The 25,877-nt window shown below is 39.5% G+C and overlaps 1 protein-coding gene across 6 annotated transcripts in view; it reads left to right on the forward strand.

Annotated features, from left to right (window-relative positions):
* LOC126763484 (cell adhesion molecule Dscam2) overlaps positions 1-25,877 on the forward strand; it is a 123,709-nt gene that overhangs the window by 12,776 nt on the left and 85,056 nt on the right. For all 6 annotated transcript variants that reach the window (XM_050481024.1, XM_050481027.1, XM_050481025.1 and 3 more), the window contains exons 2-5: positions 16,997-17,329; positions 18,887-19,048; positions 19,585-19,731; positions 20,721-20,838. In XM_050481024.1, the coding sequence (XP_050336981.1) occupies positions 16,997-17,329; positions 18,887-19,048; positions 19,585-19,731; positions 20,721-20,838 (760 nt within the window). The remainder of the gene's footprint in view (positions 1-16,996; positions 17,330-18,886; positions 19,049-19,584; positions 19,732-20,720; positions 20,839-25,877) is intronic.

The raw sequence follows: 25,877 nt of genomic DNA on the forward strand, positions 1-25,877 counted from the left end.
TGTAACCAACATCCCTTAATTTGCTGGCAGCGAACAAGCTAATGTTGGGTAATAACGATTACTAATTTCACAAGTCAATAAAGTTAATGATGTAAAGTAAGCGCATGTAAGTTTTTGCAGCATAATTATAAAGCTTCTAGGTAGAAATTGCTTCTCGGTCGTCGGACCATCTAAATACTTTACACTCGCTACTGTGTGCAGAAGGCCTCTGGGGTTGAGGAATACAGACGAAGCTGCTTGATATATTTTCGGTGTGCTTTGATCTGGTGAAACATAAGTGGCTCACTCTGGCATAGAAGCCGCTTACGGTGTTATAGCCGAGTTAACAGCGCGTCAGTCGTTTCTTCATTTTGCAATGTGGCACCAATTGGAGATCCCACGAGAGGCCAGGTCCTTCTCCACCTGGTCTTTCCAACGGAGTGGAGGTCTTCTTTTCCTCTGCTTCCCCCGTCGGGTACTGCGTCGAATACTTTCAGAGCTGGTGTGTTTTCGTCCATTCGGACGACATGACCTAGCCAACGTAGCCGCTGTCTCTTAATTAGCTAAACTATGTAAATGACTTCGTTTATCTCATACAGCTCACCGTTCCATCGAATACGATATTCGCCGTTGCCAATTCGCAAAGGACCATAAATCGTTCGCAGAACCTTTGTCTCGAAAACTCGTACCATCAACTCATCAGATGCTGTCATCGTCCATGCCTCTTCACCATAGAGCAGGTCGGGAATAATGCGTGACTTAGAGAGTTTGGTTTTTATTCGTCGAGAGAGGACTTTACTGGTTGACTTCCTACTCAGGATTTCGAGGCTGCCGTTGTTGTTGGTTTTAATGCTGGTTCCAAGATAGACGAAATTATCTACAACTTCGAAGTTATGACTGTCAACAGTGACGTGGCCAAGTCGCTAATGCGACAACTGTTTGTTTGATGACAGGAGATATTTCGTTTTGCCTTCGTTCATTACCAGACCCATTTGCTTTTCTTCTTTGTCCAACCTGGAGAAAGCAGAACTAACGGCGCATTTTTTGAGGCTAGTGATATCAGTATCATAGAAGATAGTACCTTCTCTATTTATTTCTGCAGCGATTCATTTTCTCCAAGAGTAAATTGAAGAAGTCACATGAAAAGAAGTCGTCGTGTCTGAAACCTTGTTTGGTATCGAACGGCTCGGAAGGCTCTCTCCGATCCTGACGCAGTTTTTGGTATTATTCAGCGTCAGTTTTTAGTATAGCAAGGGGGGGGTGGCGTTGTTTCTTCAGACGGGTAATTGCGGAGAAATTTATCACTATTACTGATATTCAACGAATATGACATAACCCTATTTTTGTCCATTTAGTTTTTGTAAGTTTCAGTAAACTTTGCAAGATCTATTTGTCCTTATGTCATATCGTAATTCCAAGCGAACACAAAAGATTTCTCAGAAATCAGCAAACTTCGATATTCTTATTTACCACGTTGTCACATTTAATGCACCCTGATTTTATGCTCCACCTTCATTCTCTATCGCCTTTCCCACGCCTTGCTTTGCTATTCCGCCGCAAAGTTGCGCATACGACATGTAGGACACAAAATGAGTTCCTCAAACAAATCAGAACTCTCATTCAAATCTGACGTCTGCAAACAGAACACTCCATAAACAAACATATCTGGAACACTGCCATATCAACAGGTACTACATGCAAAGTTTCTTTAGTGAATTCTTTTACGTTTTTTGCCACACTTTGCGAAAAGTTTACTTATCCTGTGTAAACAAGCAAAACGCCTGGACTTGTGCCAGCGGAAAAGCAAAAAATTGTAAGGAAACCTTATCTTACTGACCCACTTAAGGTGCTTTGTGTTGTTGAAACAAAGTAATAATAATAAAACTCTACAAAAATAAACACAAAACAACATTGACTACAACAAACACGGCATATTCAATAGATAAACAGTAGGAAATACGCACACACACACACACACTCACACAAATATTGGTCGATTTGTCTACTAAAGACCGAAGCAAGTATGCTGGGAATCATAGCAGTGAGACGCAGATAAACCCGAAAGCGTGAAAGCATGCATGGCATTTGCCAAGCAAACGTGCCTCGGCGTACGGCAAGCTTTTTTGCTTCTGCGATGAGCAAACAACATTTCAATACTGGGTGCGCTGAACAGGTAGTGTTGGCCAGCCAAAAGTGGGATAAGCAGATCGTTCTGCTAGGAATTAGTTGTTGCTTTCTTGTTAGATCAGATCTTAAATACAAATATTGTTGAATTTGAAAATTATATTGAATAAGTGCAGTTTGAAGCGTATTATTATTCAAAGCATGGCATGAATATTGGCGAAACGTGAATTTAAGTTGTTTTGGTCTTAGAACCATTATTTCATGAATACGTAGGTTGCATTTTATATTTCGGGATTTGGCAACACTAGTGTTGCTATCTGGAAACTCACAATTTTATCGTTAAGTTTGACATTTTTGGTGGTATGCATACTCAGAACGTTTTGACATAGGAGCGCTATTTGTGTTCTTTACCGTAACTTAAAAGATTCTTCTCGACCAAAAAATGGAATTAAATTGCGAACATCGACCGATTTTTTTTTACAACTTTCAACGTTGATTAACTCATCAACAGTTCATAGAACAACTTTATTAAATTTTTTGACGATAAAGTTCCATAAGGGACCAGTGTTTATCGATGGTATGGTGAATTCAATTGAGGTCGTAGATCCCTTCGAAACGACTTTCGCGAAGAGCGTCTAATTTCAGTTATCGTTCCGGAAATTATTGACGCTGTGCGCAAAGTCATATTGCAAGATCGTTATGTGAGCTCTCGTGAGATATCGTGGCATTAGTGGAACATTTGACTGTAAATAAAATTTGCTCACATTGGAACGCACACAATTTGTCAACGCTCCAAAAAAGGCTCTTGTCGATTGGTAGGAACACGTCTATGACATCGTGACAGATGATGAATCGTGGATTTACGCGTATGAGCCCGAAAGTAAACAGCAATCGACTGTATAGGTGTTTCAAGATGAGCCGAATCCAATAAATGTTTTTCTCGCACCAAGCACTTCCAAGCAAATGATTGTCTGTTTTTTTAGAAAAACTGAACATCGCGCAACCGCACCACTGGAACTATGCAAAACAGTAACAGTAAATTCAGAGTGGTATACAACAATTTCAGCCTCGAAATTCAATGCAGAATAACTCTTGCCAACAGGTGTTACTTCGGACTGAGTATATGTGAGTTTTACAAGTCACTCATCATCTCCGTCTATACAGTGCAGAGGCATGGACAACATCTGATGAGTCAAAGTTATGACTTTTCAAAAGAAATGTTCTGCAGAAGATTTATGGTTCTTTGCGCACTAACGGCGAATAGAGCATTCGATGAAATGGTGAGCTGTATGAATTATACGACGTTCTTGACATAGTTAAGGAATTAGGAGGCAGCGGCTATGCCCCATAAGAGGTATCTGCGCCAATAAAGAAGAAAAAAAAAAAACTATTTGTTTGGCAGTTGTTTTTCAAGAAATCAGGACGACTAACCGTCGAAGACTCCTCACAACGACAATGCATGCTCTCACACATCGGCTGAAGCATTTTTGAGCACTCAAAACATCGATTTGATGAGTCATCCTTATCCTCGTAAAGTCCTTGCACCGAATGATTTCTTTTTATTCCGCTTAAAAAATATAAACTAAAAGATCAATGTTTTACGACACCTGAAGAGGCGGTTAATGCGTTCAGAACGCATATTTTGGAGAAATCTCAATCTGAGTTACAATATGCCCCGAAATCTGGTTCAAACGCAAACAAAAGGGTATAGATCTTAATGGAGAATATTCTGAAAGACCAGAACCGATTTTCGATGATTAAAAATTGTTCTTGTTCTCGAAGCCCGAAATAAAAAAGCAACCTACATATAGCACTAAAGTCTGCTGGGTTCATTTATATAAGTATGTCGAAGTAAAAACCCGAACCCCACTGCAAAGAAGCAATTGAGACCGAACCAATTCCCAACATCTCTGCACAACGAAATTCCAACATATTTTTGTTAATGTGTGAAAATATTTGGAGCAAACAGAAAAGTAAAACAGCAACAAACATTGACGAAGATATTCAAAATGTGTTGAGTGTGTGTTTGCGCCTGATGGAGGAAGCCCCGTAGTAGGTGCCGTCGCTCAGTTCACGCTCACCCGCAGCCACACGTCTAACGGAAATGCAATTTTAAGGCGCAAATTTCGAAAGCCAATATTGTCTGCCTGCAGACTAAGCAATTTCGATAGACCCGGCGCTGACTCGTGTTTGTTTGCTTGTAACTACTTGTGAGCAGACAAACATGCAAACTGTTTATATATTTATTTGTCGTTAAGCAAGCGGCAGTTCTTCCTTAGCCGTGTGTTTCGGATTGACTAGAACACAAATATACAAATGACAACAACAATAACATTTGCATACCAATGTCTAAGACGAAGGCATTGCGAGGTTTCCACTCTTACCGGCTAAAGGCACGTGGCTCTTCGCTCATCCACCGCCACCAAGTCGTTGCCTTACTTTCCTTCGAGGCGAGACGCACAAAACTAAAGACAAGAAATACTAAGAAAATATATTGTTTTGTTGTAAACATGCTCTTTGATTTTCTTGCAGCTAAGTGATGCTTATTTTTTATTGGTATCTTTGGCGCAATCGTCGTGTATGCCTGCCTGGCCCTCCTGCCGCCGCAACTCCCACATGCTGCGGCTGTTGGTGGCCCCTTCAGGCTTCACGCTCTGCTCTGCGTTGGAATTTAAAAGACCGGAAAATTGTGCATTTTTTATGGGCGATAAATACGCAAAGTTAGAATTGGTATTTTATGAAGTTATTGGTGTTGTTGCGTTGATTGGCGTCGTTAAGTGGCTGCAATGGAAATATAAAGTGCTTTACGTTTGCGTTTTACCCCATCCACACATATTAGTTAGGGGAATTCAAACTTGGTCCATTGAGCTAAAGTGATGAGCGCGAAAGTGAGTATTTTTATTATTTATTGTTGTGCGTAAGTTGAAATGAAGATAAGGTGTTGGTAACCAGGTGATCATATTATGTTATTTGGGCAGTTGTTCTTAACATCCAAATTATATATCGCTAAAGGGTTTTTGCCATTGATTTGGTGTATTGAACTTAAATCTGGATCTCATTGATCCTCCGAGAGACTTATTTCTAGATTCAAGCAAAATACGTATTTCGAAGAACATCAAAATAAACACAAAAAGTGGTTAGCATTTCTTTATGTTACATATTTTTATGGTTATGATTGTTATTATGGGTTAGTGGGGCTGGAGATGTAAATATTTCTAGTCGAAAATATTTGTTTTTTTTTTACTTTTCAGTTAATGACCTTAAATTTATTAAATTGCAAGAAAAAATTACGTATTTCCACAGGTTGTAAAATTTCAGTATCTATTTGTAATAATATATAGCTGCTTAAATCCGAATGCCATATACGACTTATAGTAGACAGAGAAGGTCTGTAGAATCCAAAAAATTATCATAGCAGAATGTCTAAAAAGAAAGGTGAAATTTAGTGATGAACTACAGAAAAATGGATATTTCAAAAATAGTTACAGTACTTTGCCAGCATTTGCCTCTAAGGCAAGAAACCGAAAAAATTTTTCGAGCTCAAGAAAGTAGGGGATCACTTCTGATGTTCCCTTCTTTTTGAATTTAATGGGATGTGTTTATAATCATTCGAAAGAACATTTTTCGGTATTTATTTTTTGAAGATTATTTTTTTCAATTGTTGGCCATGGCGACGTCACAGATGGTACATCCATTTAGTCTAATTTTCGACGACTCATTCGAGCACTTCAACTGGTAACTGGCGAATGACTTGCATATTTTTGCTCCAAGGCTTGAATCGAAACGGGATTGTGCGCCTTGACTTTAGACTTTCTGTATCTCTACAGGAAAAAGTCTAACGGTGTGATATCACACGATCTTGGTGGCCAATCGACCGGCCCAACACGTGAAATTATTTGCTCTCCAAATCATTCTCTCAATAAATCCATTGATTTATGCGATCTATGAGAAGTGGCGCCGTTTTGTTGAAATTAAATGTCCCCGAGATTACGAGCTGTAAGTTCAGACCTAAAATAGTCGGTTATGATGGCACGATAACGGTCGCCTTTGACGGTTACGTTCTCATCGGCATCATTTTTGAAGAAATATGGATCGATAGTTTCACCGGCCCACAAACCACATCAAACCGTTGTTTTTCTTGGATGAAATGGCAACTCTTGATTCTCTTTAGGTTGCTCTTCGTCCCAAATGCGGCAATTTCGCTTGTTTACATACCCATTGAGCCAGAAATGGGCCTTATCGCTGAACAAAATTTGGCTAGAAAACGTCTGATCTTCTTGGCACTTTTAAAGAGCCCATAGAGCGAAGCGATGCCGCTTGGGAAGGTCGACCGGCTTTAGTTCAAGTTGTATTTTGTACGCTTTCAATATAAGATTTCGACGTAAAATATGTCAAGTCGTTCCATACGTCAATCCGAGTTGCTGCGAACGGCGCCGAATAGAGCCTTCGTGTACACTCTCAGATACTCAGTTGCGTGCTGGACGTGGTCTATTTGGTCGAATATTATGGAATAATGGATGATGGGTCTCAAATTGGGTGATGGTGCTGCAAATAGTACGCTTAGTTGGCCATAAGTTGAGCGAAGCGCGTGAAACACGTTCTTTTTGGAACTTGAATTTTCGTAATAAAGTTGAACGATTTGTAGACATTGTTGGTCTTTCCACCATAAAATGCCAAACAGTACTGAACAAAAATAACATGACAGCTCGATACGACTCACGCGTAATCTGTCAAAAATAGGCTATTAAAAAAAATATAACTCCAATTTCCATTTAAAACTTGAAGAAATCTAGTAAGGAGAAAGGAGGAGGAGGAAGTAAGGGCGAAGTTCGAATGTAACCAAATTTTTTGTACTGTCGCAACCTGCAAGGCTCAAAGCCAGGGAAGTGTCTTTTCAAATTTCAACAATACATATACTTATAATGTATATGCATCTGATAGGTTTACCGATATTTTTGGTAAAATGTTCGCAATTTGTTATCTGAGGGCTTAAATAATTTTCATCTGGCTTGATGTGGGTGGGGTTATAGTCCGAAGTCGTCCGTTTTTGCAGTGCATTTTCCCATAGCGAATTTGCTTATTAAAACTTGAATGGTTCTTAAATATGTATATTAAACTTATTAGAGGGAGAGACCACATCCAGTTTCTTTTGTTTTTCAACGTAATATTTAGCTACCAACATATGTATATGTGTATATGTATCTGCTCTCATGCTGCTCATAAAATTATTTTGGAGTTGCACGAACAAATCAAATCACATTTTAAAAATTCAACCCGATTTTAATCGCTTGGAGCATGTCTCATATTAGACTGACATAAAAATATTGTACACCATTGAAATAAGAAGCAAACGTAGATTATGTGCATATTTTCACTATTTCAGTTAATTAATTAGATCTGATTATCATAATCATAAATCTTTAATTATGACTGAATCTCATGAAAACATGAAAAAACTTGTTAGGTCCAATACTCAATAGCTTCAAACCGAGATGATCTGTAGTTCTGTAATATGTACTTTAAAAGATTCATCGCGAGTTACTTCAAGCAGAAAAAAACTTCTAGAAAGGTATATTAAAGATTAGGGTTTGTGGTGATTTCGGGTGTCTGAGATTATGTTATTACCTTAAGCAGTAATCCATGTCAAATTTCGGGAAGATACCACCTCAAAACGAAAGTTTTCCATACAAACACTTGATTCCGATCGTTCGGTTTGTATGGCAGCTATATGCTGTAGTTAGCCGATCTGAACAATTTCTTCGGAGATTACATTGTTGCCTTAGAAAATAATCTACACCAAATTTCGTGAATATATCTTGTCAAATGCAAAAGTTTTCCATACCAGCACTAGATTCCAATCGTTCAGTTTGTATGGCAGCTATATGTTATAGTGGTCCGATATCGGCAGTTTCGACAAATGAGCAGATTCTTGAAGAGAAAACGACGTTTGCAAAATATCAAAACGATATCTTAAAAACTGAGGGACTAGTTCGAATATATACAGACAGACAGACGGACAGACGGTCAGACAGACGGACATGGCTAAATCGACTCAGTTATATGTATATATACTTTATAGGGTCTCCGACGCTTCCTTCTGGGTGTTATAAACTTCGTGACAAACTTAATATACCCTGTTCAGGGCATAAAAAAATTTATAATTATAGCAAAGGTTGTCCTTTTTAAATAACGGTATTTAACTCATTTCTGAAATTTAAACTTCCATTGATGTCATGGTCTTAATTCTCTCCGTGCAAATATATACTTGCGTGGTTTAGCTGCAGAAAAATCAATGCTTTCTTGTCGGCTGTGTGCGACCACAAACGCTGAAGCTGGCTGTCTGTGCTCTGGTGAGCACTTCAGTGATTGCAACGGCGGTTTTTCTATGCATACACACACATGCACTCGCATAATTGCGCGTACACAGTTCTCGGAATCCTCAAAGGAAATCGAAGCTGGCAACAGCCGTTGGCAGCGCCGACCGTCACTGCTACTGTTGTCGGTTGCTTTGCATTTCGCTATGGAAAAAGACATACATTTGGCAATATTTTATTTCTTTTTACTCTTCGTGCCCACGTACATTCTTCATTCCTTCAACGTATTTCACTCACGGCTCTCGAATGCAGTTCTTTCTTCGTTTCACTCTCGTCACTCATTACAGCGTGTGCCACAGCCATTAATCCTTTTCCCAAAACGAACACCAACACAAACGCAAACGCTGCCTGTCTTGTCTTGTCTGACGCCCACCAGCTCAAACACACGCGGCTACAAAAATGAGAACAAAGTCAACTCTTGCGGAATATATGCAGACGGACAAATCCATCAGCGCTGTCGCTCGCTTGAGTATTATATATGTATGTATGTGCTCGTATAAGTGCTGGCAAAGCCCGGAAAACTTGTCGATTTCAGCGGAATGCTTCAAAATAAATTTTACCTTAAGTCGATTTTTTGTTTCACTTTTTTTAAAAATCATGTTAGGTATATCTATTTATAGCAGATATAATAGAAGTTAGAATACCTGTTAGACTTACCCATTTTGGCGCAAAAGTAATCTCGATTCACTGTTTTGAGATGTGAGTAAGCGGAGAGCAAAGTCAATTGTTCAGAATGTTCTTTAATAGTATATCATAAAATTTCTTGCTGGATCAGGTGATACGTTTTGTTAAGTTGAGGTAGTCGAGGTATACCTCAACCAATGTAGTAATCATCAAAACGGAAGGATTTATAGAAAGGACATATTGAAGCTAAGTTCACTCAGAAGTCTTTGACTTTTGAAATCAATCTAGAAGCATATCGTGTCATTCGCTGATATTGATATCTAAAGATATATTAACTTTCCCTTTTTGATGATATCATAAAAAGAAGTTTTCGAAAATAAATTATTTGAAAAGTCTCTGTATGCGTTTTTCGTTTCAAAAGTTGTGACGGTGTGTTTTAGGTTGAACGTATATATTTCGTAGTTATATCTTCAATCGTTTAAAGTTATGGCTTATATGTTGATCATACGAAAACTTGATATCGTTGAATATTGGATTGGACTATAACAATGATTACTCTGAATCCTAAACTTAAACATTCGTTAATTTACCGCCAAACAAATATGAGCAGCTCTGCTTCAAAAATGCTTCTAATGGGTTGATGGTATCTCCTTGAAGTCCATGATCCTAATAAAGATCCATCCGCCTCCGATTGATACCTCTCAGTCAGATACCTCTATGAAATTAAGGTGTTTTAGGTTTCATTGGGTAAAAACAGCCCTTTTGCAACAATTTTTTTCTCATGTAAAAAATGAAATATTTTATTATAATTTTTTATTGTTACAAATATACACTAATAACAAAGATATTCCGAAATTGTTGGAAAAAAAATCTTTTTAACTCGGCTATTGCGACGCCATTTCCGGTCATCCTTCCTAAAAGGATCCTTTAAAGTGAAAAATACGTGTTTTAGTTAAAACCTAAACTTAGAACTTGGAAAAAAAAATGAAAATTGAATTTTTGGCAGACATTTTTACAAAAAAATTAAAATTTCAGTGTAAGTTTCGCAACAGTTTTTTTTTCAAATAGTTGTAATCGAAAAAAAATCCTTTGTCCAAGTCTTTAAGAATTGTATCTCAAGCACCTGTGTAAAATTTCACGAAGAAAATTTCTTTTATTAAATTTCTCGAGAAATCTTGCCAACTGACTTCAACACAGTATCTAAAAAAACGCGTTTAAAGATGGCGCGCTTAGCCTTGCTAGCTTCGAACGCACAAGTTCTCAAGTCTGTATCTCCGAAACTATTACTCGAATCAACTTTCAAAATTTAGGAAAATATTCTAGAGGTGTTGTAGAATTTAATGAAACAATAAAAAAATTAGATTTTTTGAAACCCGTAAGCCCATGTAACCCTTTAAGCGTAGATATTTCTCATTGTGTAAAGCTACTTGGTCTATTCTTTGCCCTAATATTAATACGTTGAATATACTGTTTTCTATTAATCAAGTCTGCTTCAACTATTTAAGTGACTGCCTGATTTTGAAACGTTTCAAATCATACTTTTGTACTGTAGTACTTACTGACAGATTTCCTTTCGGTAAAGTGAGATGAAGCTTAAGAACTTAAGTACTTTTTATCTCTAGAAATATATCACTCTCTGCTTAGGGTAAAATTAAAAAATTGAAATAAAAAACAATTTTAATGAAAAAAAATCAAGAACAATTGTTCTCGGTGCAGTTTTAAGCACGGTCCGCTCCACAGTGCAAAATTCATTCACTCGACAACTTCGCGCTTCATTTTCATGCTTGCAATTATCAGCATTTTTCTTGTTTCAACTTACACAATAAGCAGATTTTTTATGGCTTTGAGTATTTCTGTCCCATAATCCAGCAAAGCACCGCGCCACCAACCTCAACACAACAAGTGCTGTGTTACTACATAACTTAAGCTAATGGCTTGATTGCATGCATGTGTATTATATGCAAACACCCTGTAGGAACATAACTGCACTTTGAACGCACCAACTTCTTCTTCTTTATTGCCGTAGATACAACAGGATATTTCAAGCGAAGACAGGTCCTTCTACACTTGGTCTTTCCAACGCCGTTTAGGTCTTTCTCTTCCTCTGCTTCCCCGGTCGGGTACTGCGTCTAATACTTTCAGAGCTGAAGTGTTTTCATCCATTTCGACAACATGACCTAGCTATTGTAGCTCATACAGCTCATCGTTCGATTGAATGCGGTATTTGTCGTGCCCAATGCGCAACTGACCATACATCTTCCGCATAACCTTTCTCTCGAAAATTCGTAACGAATCAGATGTTATCATCGCCCTGCACCATATAGAGTTTGGTCTTTGTTCGTCGACTTTACGTCCTACACAGTTCAAAGTATCCCCTGTTGGCAAGAGTTATTCTGCGTTGGATTTCGAGGCTAACAATGCTGGTTCCAAGATAGTCGAAATTATCTATCACTTCGAAGTTATGACTGTCAAAAATGACATCTAGTCGCGAGTGGGACGACTGACAGCAGATATTTCGCCTAGCCCTTGTGAGAACTGACTTTGTCTTGAACTTCGGTTGGCGATTTTTTCATCCAGAATACTTTAAATGTGAGTATAATTCTGACTTTGAAATATAGGTTTGTATTCCTTTATAACTTTGAAACTTGTGCCACTTCCTTGCACCTTATGTTCGCACGACAGTCGGGTCTAAGTAACCGGAACGGACTCAGATATTTATCCGACCAAGGACTGTCAACTCGCCACCACGCCGAATTTACTTCAGTAATGTTTTCTGCCGCTACAGCAAAGTGGTACCTTAACCGGTGTCGCTGATTTTCTCGCTGGGATGTGGTTGTGTAAATGTGCGCCCTTGTACAAAGCACCATGAAGTGCGCTCGTAAAAATATTGCAATTGCAAATCTTAGGAGAGTTTCGCCTTTCCAACATTTCATTTCGCATTTTTTTTCTTTTCTGCTCGTTTTTTATTTCCTTTCCCTTTAATGTACACTCTCCTTACGCGTCTCTTGCCTTTCATTGTAAGTAATCCTACCAGCGTTGGATTAGTGTGCGTGTCTTATACGAGTTTTTGTGTGTTTATATGTCAACGCAGATAATACTTGTTGTAGAATGCCAAACGGCTTAACCGACTGCAATACCAAACCGACGACTGATACGCTCCCTTCACTTCCCATTTCAGCGCGCCGAGTGAAGACTTTGCTGATATTTCCGTTTCTGTGTGGCTATAACTGCCCGCTAGTCGCTACCACCAAAAGAAAGTAGAATTCTTCATTCTCGCCTTTCGTGCGCAGTCTTTGTGCCGGTATGCGTCGGTGTCCGTTATGCGTTTCTGCCTTTTTATTTGCTGTGTTTGCTGTCTTTCGCAACTCCGTTAAATTATTGTTCCCTTAAGTAAGTACGGACATGCCAGAACTGTTGTACTGCTGTGCTACGCGACAAACATTTTTATATTAGCCATAAAAATATGATTCCCTTTTTTACTTCTCTGCGTTTCTTTTAACTCCCATAACAATTTCAGAGTTTGCACACACATACATTCTCATGTACTAGAACAGATATACTGTTTTGCAAAAGCGACCCGGTAGGAACCCCTGGACTGGCTATCTACCAATTCCTTTTGTAGGACTAGTACTAGCATCAGTGCTTGGTAGCCTAGGATGAATCCAAACGGTGCATCTAGTCTGTTTGAAAACCCTTCCCCCTTCACGAGTAATGTATGGGCTGTCAGAATTTCGCTTTCTGGCAGATTTTTGACCGCGCCGCACTGGTTGGGAGCTAGGATTCCCAGAACGTGCTCGTGTACACGAGTAAAGCATGGACATGAATGAATTAAATGTAACCAGTTAGGAACTGGTGTCTTCGTGGCGGGAAGGTGGCTGATTCAGTCCCATTGGATCACATAAGTCTGGTGTATTTTCTGTCAGCTTGAGTGTCTTAAAATTGTTTATGTGCAACTCCGCTGGCCGCCATCACTTTTGCGTCAGTTAAGGCAAACAAAAGCTGTTGGGTCCCGAGCGTTTCAAATGTACTCGCTTTTGCACTCACTTCAGCCGAAAGGGTACTGTTGCTCATTCATAGACACTCATACCCATATGTACAAGTATACAATGGCGCTGCGCATGAAAGCGTAAGTATACTTTTAATGTTTTAAATTGTATTTGCTTTAATTCTGCACACACATATATGTAGTACATATTAAAGTACACACATATGTATATTTGTTTCCAATTGTAAGTTTGTCTGTATGGACATGCGCCCATTTCGTCCAAATATGAATGACGTTTTGGTGTGCAGAGATTTCGGCTGTCGGGAGTGAAATGCTGCTAGTAATTGCTTCGTATTGTGTCGGCGACTGATAGCACTCAAGCACCCATTCAATTCGGTGCGGTTTTATGGGGTAGTCTCAGATTAAAGACTGCATGCATTTTAAGTACTTTTCAAATTAATATTTTTTCAGACAAAGTGGCTGACAGCTTGTCGCTTTCAGTAATGACATAAAGTTGTGGAACTCTGTTCCGTGAACAAATAAGCTCCGCATTTTCGCTATATTCTTGATACTGAACAATTATTCTTTAAAGTCAGTAATATTTTGTTTTCAGAGCAGGGATTTTTAAAATTTTAAACAAGTGTGACAAATCTGGTGTTCGGTGGTAACGAATAATATGTGTTGTCCACCAACTCAAGTGCTCCAATATTTTTGCGTTGCCCGTGAATAATTCATGGATTTTATGAGAAATGTTCCTAAATCAGTAAAAATTTTGAGCATTTTAAGTAGAAGTGAGATATGTTTTGTAGTAGCAATCACGCATTGATTGTCCCCAAAATTGAAACCATTCTTCAGACAGTCATCAATCATGTTTTTATAAATACTTTTAGGCCAAATTATGTTTGTATACCACGAACCCTCCAACATATAGTTCTTTATTGTTGTAGCTAATATCAAATGAAGCAAATTTTGATGAAAAGAGAAAAAAATGAAATTATTAGAAATTAGTATGATTCGAGGGCTAAGTTCGACTGAACATTTTTATAAGGTTTCATGATAAAGTAGATTTCATGAAGCGTCATTAGAAATACCGTTGAATCTATTCCGCTACATCATTGGTTCCTAAGCGTTGTGTATTATCAAAGGATTCAAAATAGAATGAAGAAGGCGTTTGAACAGATTTCACATGTTGTGTCAAGCTGTCATCAAGAACATTTATTTTCAAATCTCCTGAAATCAGGGTTTGTTCGAAAGTATGGTTTTTGGTCCATAAAACGTTTTCATTGAAAAAAAGCCTTGTTTAAAATTTCTTCAAAATAAAATTTAGCGTTTCAGCGCTGCCAGCGTTTTTGTTAGTCGATTGACGCACGGAAGGATTTTCAATAACCTTTGTATGGGAGGTGGGCGTGGTTATTATCCCCTCTTCGTTTTAAACTTGTAATGGAAATGCCTGAAAAAAACTTCCGGTGAGTCTTGGTTGACATAGCTTTGAGATACTTAGAAACACAAAAAAATTACGTGTATGCCCCTCCCTAATGTCGATCCAGTGCCAAACTTGAATCCGATTTATGGCTATTATGACACTTTATAGGTTCATCTTGATATCTACATAAAACTTGGCGCTTGGGACGGACGGACGGACCAGAGACAAATCATACTGTACCCTGATATATATAACAATGAGGATCCTTTTCTGTTTTAGGATTTTCAACCCTTTTGTGAGACGCCGGCCCACTAAAATAGGCCTTCTCCTTAAACAACTTATTTTTGAACATCTGAGGTATTATAAGGTCAAACCAAATGAGGTAAAATTAGCTGCATTTTCGGGTTGCACCAAAACAGAAATACGTCGCCCAAAAATGTTTGTTCTGACTGATCCGGCTGCTCGTCAAGCTAGGGACGCACTCTACAATATCCTGTTTACGCGCTCGCCTTGAAGTGACAGTCGCGGAGTCGTATCAAGCTGTCTTGCGGACATTTGCTGTCATTATCTTTGTTAACAAATCGCTCAACTTTATTCCGAAAATTCACGTTTTGTAAAGAACATTCACTCAACTTATGGTCTACATAATCGACCTCCTGAGCGTACTATTTGCAACACCATCACCCATCTTGAGACTCAGCATTCATTATTGGATAATATTCGACCAAATATACCACGTCCAACACAGAGTGAAGAAAATTTAGCAGCCGAAGCTGACAAAGACCGTGGTGAGTCGTTTCGAAGCCATTCGCAGAAACTGAGACTGACGTATGGAACGACTTGGCGCATTTACGTCGAGAACTTAAATTGAAACCATTAAAAATACAAGAACTAAAGCCGTTAGACCTTCCCAAGCGGCATCGCTTCGCTCTAAGTGCTCTTGAAAAGTTCCAAGAAGATCCGATGTTTTCGAGCCAAATTTTGTTCAGCTATATGGTCCATTACTGGCTCACTGGGTATGTAAACAAACAAAATTGTTGTATTTAAGACGAAGACCAACCTGAAGAGATTCAAGAGCTGCCATTTCATCCAGAAAAAACAAGGGTTTGGTTTGATTTGTGGGTCGGTGGAATCATCGGTTCATATTTCTTCAAAAATGATGCCGGTGTGAACGTAACCGTCAATGGCGACCGTTATCGCGCCATGACAACTAATTATTTGATGCCTGAAATTGAAGCTCGTGATCTGGGTGACATTTGGTTTCAACAAGACGGCGCCACTTTATACACATCGCATCAATCAATGGATTTATTGAGAGAACCATGCGGTGAGGAGATAACCTCACGTTTTGAGCCAGTCGATTGGCCACCAAGATCGTGTGATAACACACCGTTAGAAGTCTAAGTGGACGATCTCCCTTCGATTCAGATCTTGGAGCAAAACATCACGCGTGTCATTGGCCAGTTATCAGTCGAAACGCTCGAACGAGTCGAGAATGTTCTTTTGAATGATAATAATCAAAAAGGGTATCTCGAAATGAATCACCCTTTCTAATAAATTTAGCTATACAACCCCAAATAGATATAAATTAAAATCTTTGGGGAAATTGAGCCAAAAATGAAGAAGTTTAAATGAAAAGAAAAATTAAACGAATCGAGTATGATACATATCAAAATGTTGTTGAAAAATAGTAATAGACCACTTGGGAGTTCCCAAATGCGTAATACCATATGCACTTTTTTCTCCATATACATTTGGGGTATCCCCACCCTGTGGAAATTATTGGCATGGACTTTCATAAGCTAATATTCCGAACAGCAGGCGGATGCTGCTGCTGACTGTGGTAGGGTTGAAAAGAACCTTTGCTTGTTTGCCGACCTGGAGGCCCGCTCACTTACATTGTCTCATTTTTGGCTTCTGCTCCTCACACGCTGAGCGCAAATGTGACGTCCAGTTGAAAATTTTATTTATATTCATAATGCCTTGCCATTCTTGCACTGCACTGCTGTGTTATTTTCGAGTGCTCCGTCATCTTGCTGCATTTTCTACATTTATTATATTTGCTCCTTCATATCCGAAACGTTTTTCTTCAGCCACTTCCTGCGTATTTCAAGGCGATTTCCGTGCTTCATGCTGCGCTCGAAAATGTTTCCTGCGCCGCAGTTTTGCACTTGCCAACTCAATGTTCGCAGTTTTACAGTTGCTTAGCCAAGCGCGGCCGCAATTTGCGATTCCATTTGCATTTAGCGCAGCAAGACAACTAGCCAATGAGCCAACAAGTCTCAAGTGCTGGATCGTTTGGTTTTTTGTCGTGCAGAGTTGCCTTTTCATTTATTCATATTTCTTTGGAATTACAACAAATCGCGACTTTACATTTATAGTTATTCGTGTTGTTTTTGTTTATATACATACATATGTATATTCCATCAAATAAACTATTTGCCTATTGTTTTTCCACGTTAGTTATTCAAATTTCTCTTCTTACAGATGCCACTTTGGCCGAGGTCTTCGACACACATCTGCGCGGTCCTGGCTTCGTGATGGAGCCGCCTGGACGTGTGGAATTCTCCAACTCGTCTGGCGGTTGGCTCGACTGCTCGGCGTCCGGCAGCCCACAGCCCACCATCGACTGGGTGCACGCGGACGGCACTGCAGTCTCGGAGATACACGGCGTGCGACGCGTACTGCGCAACGGCACGTTGGTGCTCTTACCATTTCCGGCGGCGGCCTACCACCAGGACGTGCACAATACGATTTACCGTTGCATCGCCAGCAACAGTGTTGGGCGCATTGTGTCGCGCGACGTGCAAGTGCGTGCCGGTGAGTAAAATAAGCAATCACTTTTTTACTTCGATAAGGTTATGATTTTAGTGCCAAATATACTCGTATATGTGAATGACAAAGTATATTCATCACTCGGCAGTTGTGCGTAGGTATGTCATGCAGGCAGGTGTTCAAAGATGAGATTGCACACGTCGAGTTCAATGCCAAGCAGATGAAGTGCAGCAGTCAATTCAGGGGTTAATAGGAATTCTCTGAATTACCATTTATGTATAGTATGTACGAAACAGACGGTGAAACTTAATAACTTTTGCGTATACATTGTGCCAAAAAAGTGTCCGAAAATTGTAAATAAAACGCAAAATGTTTAATTATTCATTAATATTGATTTTGCTGGCTTCAAAGTAATCCCGACCAGATGCCAACTTATGCCAACGATTTTTCCAGTTTCGAAACATTTTCCACAAGAATTTTTTGGGATGGCCTTCAGCTCCTTCAGAGTCATTCAACGGAACGGGAATTTCAGTTTGGGGACCAAGATAAAATCACACGGAGCCAAATCTGGTGAATATGGTGGTTGTTCGATGGTATTTATTGCATTTTTGACTTCAAATTTGGTCACAATCGAACACTTTTTCAAAAAAATTTATTGGGATGAGTCGAGCAAGAACGCTACCAAAATCATTCGGATGGATCCGAGAAAGATACCAACCTCTCTTGCCATGGCGAATCTCTCCAACACTTGCCTGACGATTTTGGAGCACCATATCTTCACTTTTTAAATATTTTCATCAGTTGAAGAGGTCGAAGGTTGTCCAGAACGAGGCATCAAGGATATATTGGCAGTTTTATTCGATTATCGATGTGTGATGCACCCCCATTCCTTCCGATCGGCCAAACTCTCAACCCGAGATACTATTTGAGGGTTATGCGCGAAGCTATTAGTAAAACGAAGTCGGAGTTATGGGTCGACAGCTCTTGGTTTCTGCACCACGAAAATGTACCGTCGCATACTGCATTGATTCTTCGTGAGTTTTTTTGCCAAATTTCAACCAATATCGTGCCGCAACCATCGAACCAGCTTGATTTAGCTCCGTGTGACTTCTGGCTATTCAGCAATATAAAACGATCGCCCCGAGGAAACCATTTTGAGTTAATTGAAGACACTATTCCAGCATTTGACTTTAAGAACTGTTTTTAAGATTGAAAAAAACGTTGGCTCAAGTGTGTTGGGACCAAGGCGGATTACTTTGAGATTTAGAAAAATAAATTAAGAATTTTAAAATTATGTACAAAGTCTTACTAGTTTTTGCCCATACTAGTATAAAAAATATATCAAAATATCGGAAGCGAATATAATATCTAAGTTAGTTTACTAAGAGAAAAAGCCTTTAAGGTATCTAAGCAATGGAATCAAATTATTTCTCATTTCTAAAAACTCGGACGCTTCAACAATAGAGACTTTTATAGGTAAAAATAAAATGAAAAAAGGCTCAAGGTGTTATATCTTGTATACTCTTTTTTAATAAATGTCAAAAATGACTGCAAATGCGTGCATTTTGACAGCATAACTAACTGTAATTCGCCTTGTTGCAGTTGTTGCGCAGGCATACAAAGTGGATGTCGAGGTGCTGTCTGCCGCCCGAGGATGCACCGCCATACTGCGCTGTGTCGTGCCGACGTTCGTTAAGGAATTGGTGCGAGTGGTCTCGTGGGTTCATGAACCTGCTATCTACATCTACCCATCACTGCAAGGAGGTAAGTCAAAGCAAGAGCATTTTCAGTTTATTCTTTCCTTGTCTGCCGTGTCCTTTATCAAAGCACTGGGACTTCAGCGCGCAACGAGCTTAGCATATCGTCGTGTAAAGTTCGCAAAGTGTGCATTTTTTGTCAAGTTTTTGACAGTGAGTGCAACCAGTGAGCTCGACTTGGCATTAAAGGTGAAAATGTGATTATTCGTGCGAGTGACAAAAACGACAACCGGAGGCGAGCAGCAACACTTGTGCGTACGTTATCCTTTCAGGTGTGCCAGTGGGCGTTAGGACGCGGTGTTCTGTATTCTGATTCTGCCAAGGTGTAAACTGTGATTTTCTTGCCGGCCACTGCATATTTAACAACGTTATAGGGCAGCTAAACATTCGTGATATGCGCTGCCATCGCTTAACCATTTTCGTACCTTTCTTGATCAAAATTTATTTTATCATTTTCTCATCTTAATTATCTTGAACATTGATTAAGCAGATGAATAAAATATGAGGCAATTAATGCAGAAAACCTCATAACTTCTTCCACAGATGGCAAGTTCCACCTACTGCCGACCGGAGAGCTGCTCATTCACAATCTGCAGGAGAGCGATGAATCGCAGTCGTTTCGCTGCCGCAGCATGCACCGTTTGACGCGCCAAGTGGTCGTCAGCTCGCCAACTCGTCTCAGGATAAATTGTGAGTACTTCGATCTTTTCATTACTATATCTAAATATTTTAGTTATTTTCACAATTTGTGGTTGGTTTAATAGAATTTTCAATTAAAATGATTCAATAATTAATTTCAATTTTTGCTTCAATAATTAATGACGATTTTTTGTGTCAATAACTACGGTTTACATAAGCTTTAATTTTAAAGTTCAAAGGCGAAAATGTAAATTAATAATTGCAGTAATAATTGAGAAAATTCCACATGTGTGTGTCTGTGTGTGTGCATAATTTTCGTTTAATTTCAGCCTCACTAATTAGCTCCTTTTTTGAGCTGCTCGGCCACAAGCTCGTGCGTCGAATATGTTAATTGAATAAATTTATAATTTGAACGCTGTGTTCAACGAATTGGAATAAAATCGCATTGCTGCATTGTCTTTTTTGTTTTTGCTTTTTTGTATTTGTTGCATTTCTATTGATCGGCGTTGAAAGCTTTCATGAATCAAAACCGCAAACGCATAAATTATTTTTTAGCACTCACGATTTTAAATTAAAAACGAAAATATTTGCTCGGCTTTGTTATTAATGCATGCTCACACACGACCATAAATTTGTAGAAAAACATAAGGTATTTATTTAATTATTAAACAATGAGTGATTTTGTTAAGTTCATGCGAAATTGTAAAACCTCAATGACCATGCTCGTTATGAAGATCAAACCTGCAATTATTGATGGAAAATTCATTTGAATCGAGCCAAACTGGTTGAACCTGGAAAGTAGCAGAGTTATCAGGGCCGCATGCTGTCCCCAATGATTTCTGCAGGTCAAAAGCCATGCTTCTTCTACATGCTAGGTCCGAAGATGATTTTACGCTCAATTTTGTTCCTTTATGTTGTGGCATTTATTTGTATAATTTTCTCAGATGGTTTCAAAGTATCTTCGTCTCTGTTTTTAACTAGTGACTACGATAAGAATTATTATTTCTTGTCATCTTTTACTACTATTACAATATTTTTAGCTCACCGTGGCATCATTTCACCGAGCGTCGTCGAACATACTTCCCATGTACAAGTTTCACAAGACGAGGGTGCTGTACTGTTATGTGTAGCTCAGGGTTGCCCATCGCCGGAGTACAAGTAAGTAAAATGAGAAAGTTCACAATATTTAAAGCAACGGCAGGTTTTTATAACAATTTTTATATTTTAATGGAACTTGCTTTGATCCAAGATGTTGGATCTTTCTGTATTACTACAGGTTAAATTATAATAGTACCACATATGCTATATATATTTATGATTCCGTATAAACTCAAACTTGTTGTAATAGAAAAATAATTGTAATCAAGTGAGGAAGAGTTAAGTTCGTGTGCAACCGAACATTTTATGTTCATGAAACTGGCAAGAATCAAAGCCAGTGAAATACCTTCAACCAGAGAATCGGAATCCAAGAAATTACAAAACAATTGAACTTCCCTAACTGAATCACCATAATCCACAAAACACTTCGTTTTACAGAGACTTCGAGCTATGGAAGGATTTTGACTTCTATTGCCAATTCAAGATTTCGAGTTATGAAAGTACAACTGTATATATCAATTAAAAATAAGACATTCACAGACCGGCATATTCGACAAATAGTAAATTTCCATAACAGCCGGTTCTACGCACCGGAATTGACCCGTATTTTATCCAGATAGGGGCTGTTATTTCGGTGATCTAACCCCGTTTAGATCGGTTAGTCTTAAGATTAGGGGGGCCTTTCAGCAGGGTTGCTCCTTATGCTCCTGACTCGTGCTGGCTTTGAGTCCAATCCGGGCCCGATGGAATTTTTCTGCTGCGCTTGCGCCAAAAGACTCCATCTAAACTCCACCTCGGTCAAGTGGACCACAAGTTACGTAGCTCCCTGTTGCCAACGCACTACTGCAACCTCTACGGCTGTGCAACCTGCACCTATTTCGCGCATTGCGCCGCCGCTCCACTTGAGTGGCCAACAGAGAATCTCCACGATCAATAGGAGCTCAAACAGGCAACATAACTCCCATTCTGCTTTGCCTGGAGTGGAAGGCAGACGAGGAAGCTCCAGACCTGTCAAAATACTGCACTCCGGACTACGACAGAATGCCTCATTCACAGTGGCGCTAACAACACCTTCACCGACTTCCTTCCAGTGAATGTACCCGGAGTCAAACCACCAGCCATTGTAGACGAAGAGCTCGAGTTGCCGCGAGAAACGAGAGTGACCCTTTCGCAGTTTCGTTCTGGATACTGTAGCAGGTTAAACTCCCACCTATCCAGAATATACCCAACATATCCAATATATGCCCATCTACTCATCTGATACCCCTCTCCCTTTGGTCCGACCCCGTCGAAACAGCACGTTTCTTGGGCTTTCCGCTAGAAGACGTTGACAACTTCCATCCTTACCATCCCAAAGGGGACTAGGTACCCGATAAAACAACAACAACAAAAAGTTTGTTAGAAAAACGGAAATCATTGCACCTACATTGTAATATATGGAATTTGAGGGTAGGAACGACCCGGTTTCCCCCGAAATTGTACTCTGGATCCCACCCTGGTTATGCCACTTTATAGGTTTTCCTTTAATGACGTTTTGTGGGCATGGCAGCTGCCCGATTACGTTAGTTAGTTTTAGGTGATTAGTACAACCGTTAGGTGAACAAAACTAATATACTCTGTAGCAACATGTTGCAAGAATATAAAAAACCGAAATTTTTTCGGTTTCTGAAACCAACATTTACTCAAATAATTCTGACACAAAAAATAACTTGAAAGTTTTATGAACCCAATAATTTTCATGAAACTTTTCTGCCTTTCCTTTCCTTGACTGTTATATTCTACGACGCAATTTCTTGGTATTTATATATGTATGAAACTTTGCGCAACTGAATCTCGGTGGGGTGCGAAGTATGGTTCACTTGAGGAATTCATGCAATTTCGCTTTACAGAAGCCTCGCAAAGGCAAAGGCGAAGCTGTGACAAGCAGCGCCTATTAAATGTAATTAGTTTTCTAAAGAGCAATTGCGTGCGGCGCGGAAAGACACGAAAACATCAACTTCAACTTACAAAACACGCCAGTTAATCAAGCTCACAAGGCTGGCAAACCACAGCCCAGCTGCAACGCATAAATAAATAAGTAGCCAAGTGACGCGCATTGTGCCAGCCATCAACGCGGACCAGCAAAAGGACGACAGCACGACCGTTCGCAAACAACATGCGAGAATGTGCAAACGGTGTTGTTGTTGTTTGTAATGTCGGGCTGTTATGGGGCTAGTAGATAGAGAGAGAGGCGTTTCTGAAATGAGACATTTGTCACATCCATTTTAATAAAATAATGAAATTGACGCACGAAAAGTAATAAAAAGCATTTGTGCTTTATCAAAACCACGAAAAGAGTGGCCAGCCAAGCATCCAGGCGGTGCCGGAGTTTATGGGAAGGAATATGTCATATATACAGAAAGGCAAAATTTCGCAAACACAACTAAGTAAGCTTTTGTTGTAGTTGTAGATGATATTGTAAGGAGAGGCTGAGAAAGTGCGCGGGGAAAAGTCTAATGACACTACTGAGACCTCTGTTATGATTACAGTTAGCTCAACCTGCCGATGAATTAGTGGTTGTTACGTTATTAGCAGTATCGCCAAAAGTCAAATAAAACAAGAAAAAACGTTAAATTCGCTTACACCGAAGCTATAATAACCTTCACAAATACAAAGAATCTTTTCAAGAACTAAGTTCGTTCAGTTGGTATGGCAGCTATATGCTATAGTGACTCGATATGAACATTTGCTTCTTAGATTGCACCATTGTCTTAGGCATTAATCAATATAAAATTTTCGTGATGATTAATTTCTTCTCAAATAAAAAGTTTTGCATACAAGCACTTGATTTCTATCCGAAAAATTAAAATATTCTTGGTGAGAAAAGTATAATACATGTTCAAAATGTTCGATATTTCATTAATAGGGGCTAAATAGTTCGCATATATACGTATCCGTCCGCCTGACGAACTTGGCTGAATCGACACCTTTCGTCACGCTGGTTATAGCCGAGTTTACAACAGCACGCCAATCGCTCTTCTTTCCCGCTGTTTGGCGCCCATTGGAGATTCCAAGTGTATCCAGATCCTTCTCCAACTGGTCTTTCCAATGGAGTGGCGGTCTTTCTCTTTCCCTGCTTCCCTGGAACGGTTTCATCCATTCGCACAACATGACGTAGACAGCGTAGCCGCAGTTTCTTAATTCGTTCTATCGAAAGCGATATTTCTCTCAAATACTCGTATCGTCGACTCATCAGATGTTGTCATCTTCCATGCCTCTGCACCATATAGCAGGACAGAAATAATGAGTGACTTATAGAGTTTAGTCTCTGTTAGTCGAGAGAGGACTTTACTCGTACTTCTCAATTGCCTACTCAGTCCGAGACAATTGGTTCAGTACCTGTTGGCAATTCTATTAATTATTCTGCGTTGGACTTCGAGGATGGCATTGATGTTGGTCTTAAGAAGTTGGTTCTAAGATAGACAAAATTATCTACGACTTCGAAGTATTGACTATCAACACACATCAACAGTGACGTGGGAGCCAAGTAGCAAATGCGATGACTGTTTGTTTGATGACAGGAGATATTTCGTCTTGTCCTCGTTCACTACCAGACTCATTTGCTTCGCTTCCTTATCCATTCTGGAGAAAGCAGATCTAACGTCGCGACTGTTGATTTCAATGTTATCGATACCATCGACGTACGCCAGCAGCTGTTCACTCTTATAGAAGATTGTACCTTCTCTATTTAGCTCTGCAACTCGAATTATTTTCACTTGGAGTAGATTGAAGAAGTCGCATGGTAGGAAATCGCCTTGTCTGAAACCTCGTTTTGTATCGAATGGCTCGGAGAGATTTCCTTCCAGAGCCTGACCGGTCTTTTGTTATTGCACAACGTCAGTTTACACAGCCGTATTAGTTTTACGGGGATACCAAATTCGGACATAGCAGCATAAAGGCAGCTCATTTTCGTGCTGTAAAAAGCCGATTTCAAATCGACGAAAAAGAGGTGTGTGTTGATCCCCTTTTCTCGGGTATTTCTGAGGTTTGGCGCATGGTGAATATGTGGTCAGTTGTTGATTTTCCAGTCCTAAAGCCACGCCTAAAAGTTTCAATCGACGGTATGCTTTCTTTCGACAATAATACGCTCAAAGAACCTTATAATGTGATGTTGTCTTATCACTAGTTGGCGTAAATTGTGGGTTGTTTTTGAATAGCTCGGGCTGGCAAATTTCAATCGTGGATCTTTGTTGATCTTCAGACGGGTAATTGCTATTCGAACTTCTTCATGGTCGGGCAGTGGAATGTCTAGTCCATTATCATCGATTGGGGAATAGTGTTCGCGATCTAGAGGTGTTGTGCTTTTACTGCCATTCAGCAGGTTGGAGAAGTATTCTCTACATAAATTCAGTATGTTCTAGGCATCAGTCACTTGACCACTTCTGAAGATTCTACAAGAAATAGCTCCGGTCTTGAAACCTTCTGTTAATCGCTGCATCTTTTCGTCGAATTTTCGAGCAGTCGGCCGGCTTGTCAAGTTCTTCATATTCACGCATTTTGGCAACTTTCTTTTTTGTTTGCAATTGCATCTCGCTTCCCACTGCTGAGTTTTCTACTTTAAATAAATAACCCCGAGAAATTCGTTTTCCTGAAAAGTTGGCAACGTTTGATGGCTGATATTCCTTCTCATCCAACATACCAAAACGAATTGATAATTTTTAATAACAGCTTTGGGAAACTTTCGAAGATGCCATTTCTATTGCAATATCCCGTTATAACTGACATTTGTATGAACTAAGTCACTGAATTTCTCTACGCGGCTTAGAGCACTATACATACATACATACATAAATACTTTATTCTTCCATTAGTACACCCCAACTCAGAACAGCGGACTTTGGCGTTGGCGTCGGTTTCTATTTCGACTTCGACACATTGCTTCGTGTTAATGCGCAACGGATAGTGTGAATAAAGGGAAACGCGATAGTTATAATATAAAAGCCCAGCTTTGTTGTTCTGCTCTAACGGAAATGTAACAGTAATGGACTAATGCCGTTACAGAATTTTTTCGCTGCTGAAGTTTTATTGCTTCTGGTGACAACAGCGCATATTCGATGCGA

Source organism: Bactrocera neohumeralis, chromosome 6 (genome assembly GCF_024586455.1).
Source record: "Bactrocera neohumeralis isolate Rockhampton chromosome 6, APGP_CSIRO_Bneo_wtdbg2-racon-allhic-juicebox.fasta_v2, whole genome shotgun sequence".
Taxonomy (NCBI): Eukaryota; Metazoa; Arthropoda; class Insecta; order Diptera; family Tephritidae; genus Bactrocera; species Bactrocera neohumeralis.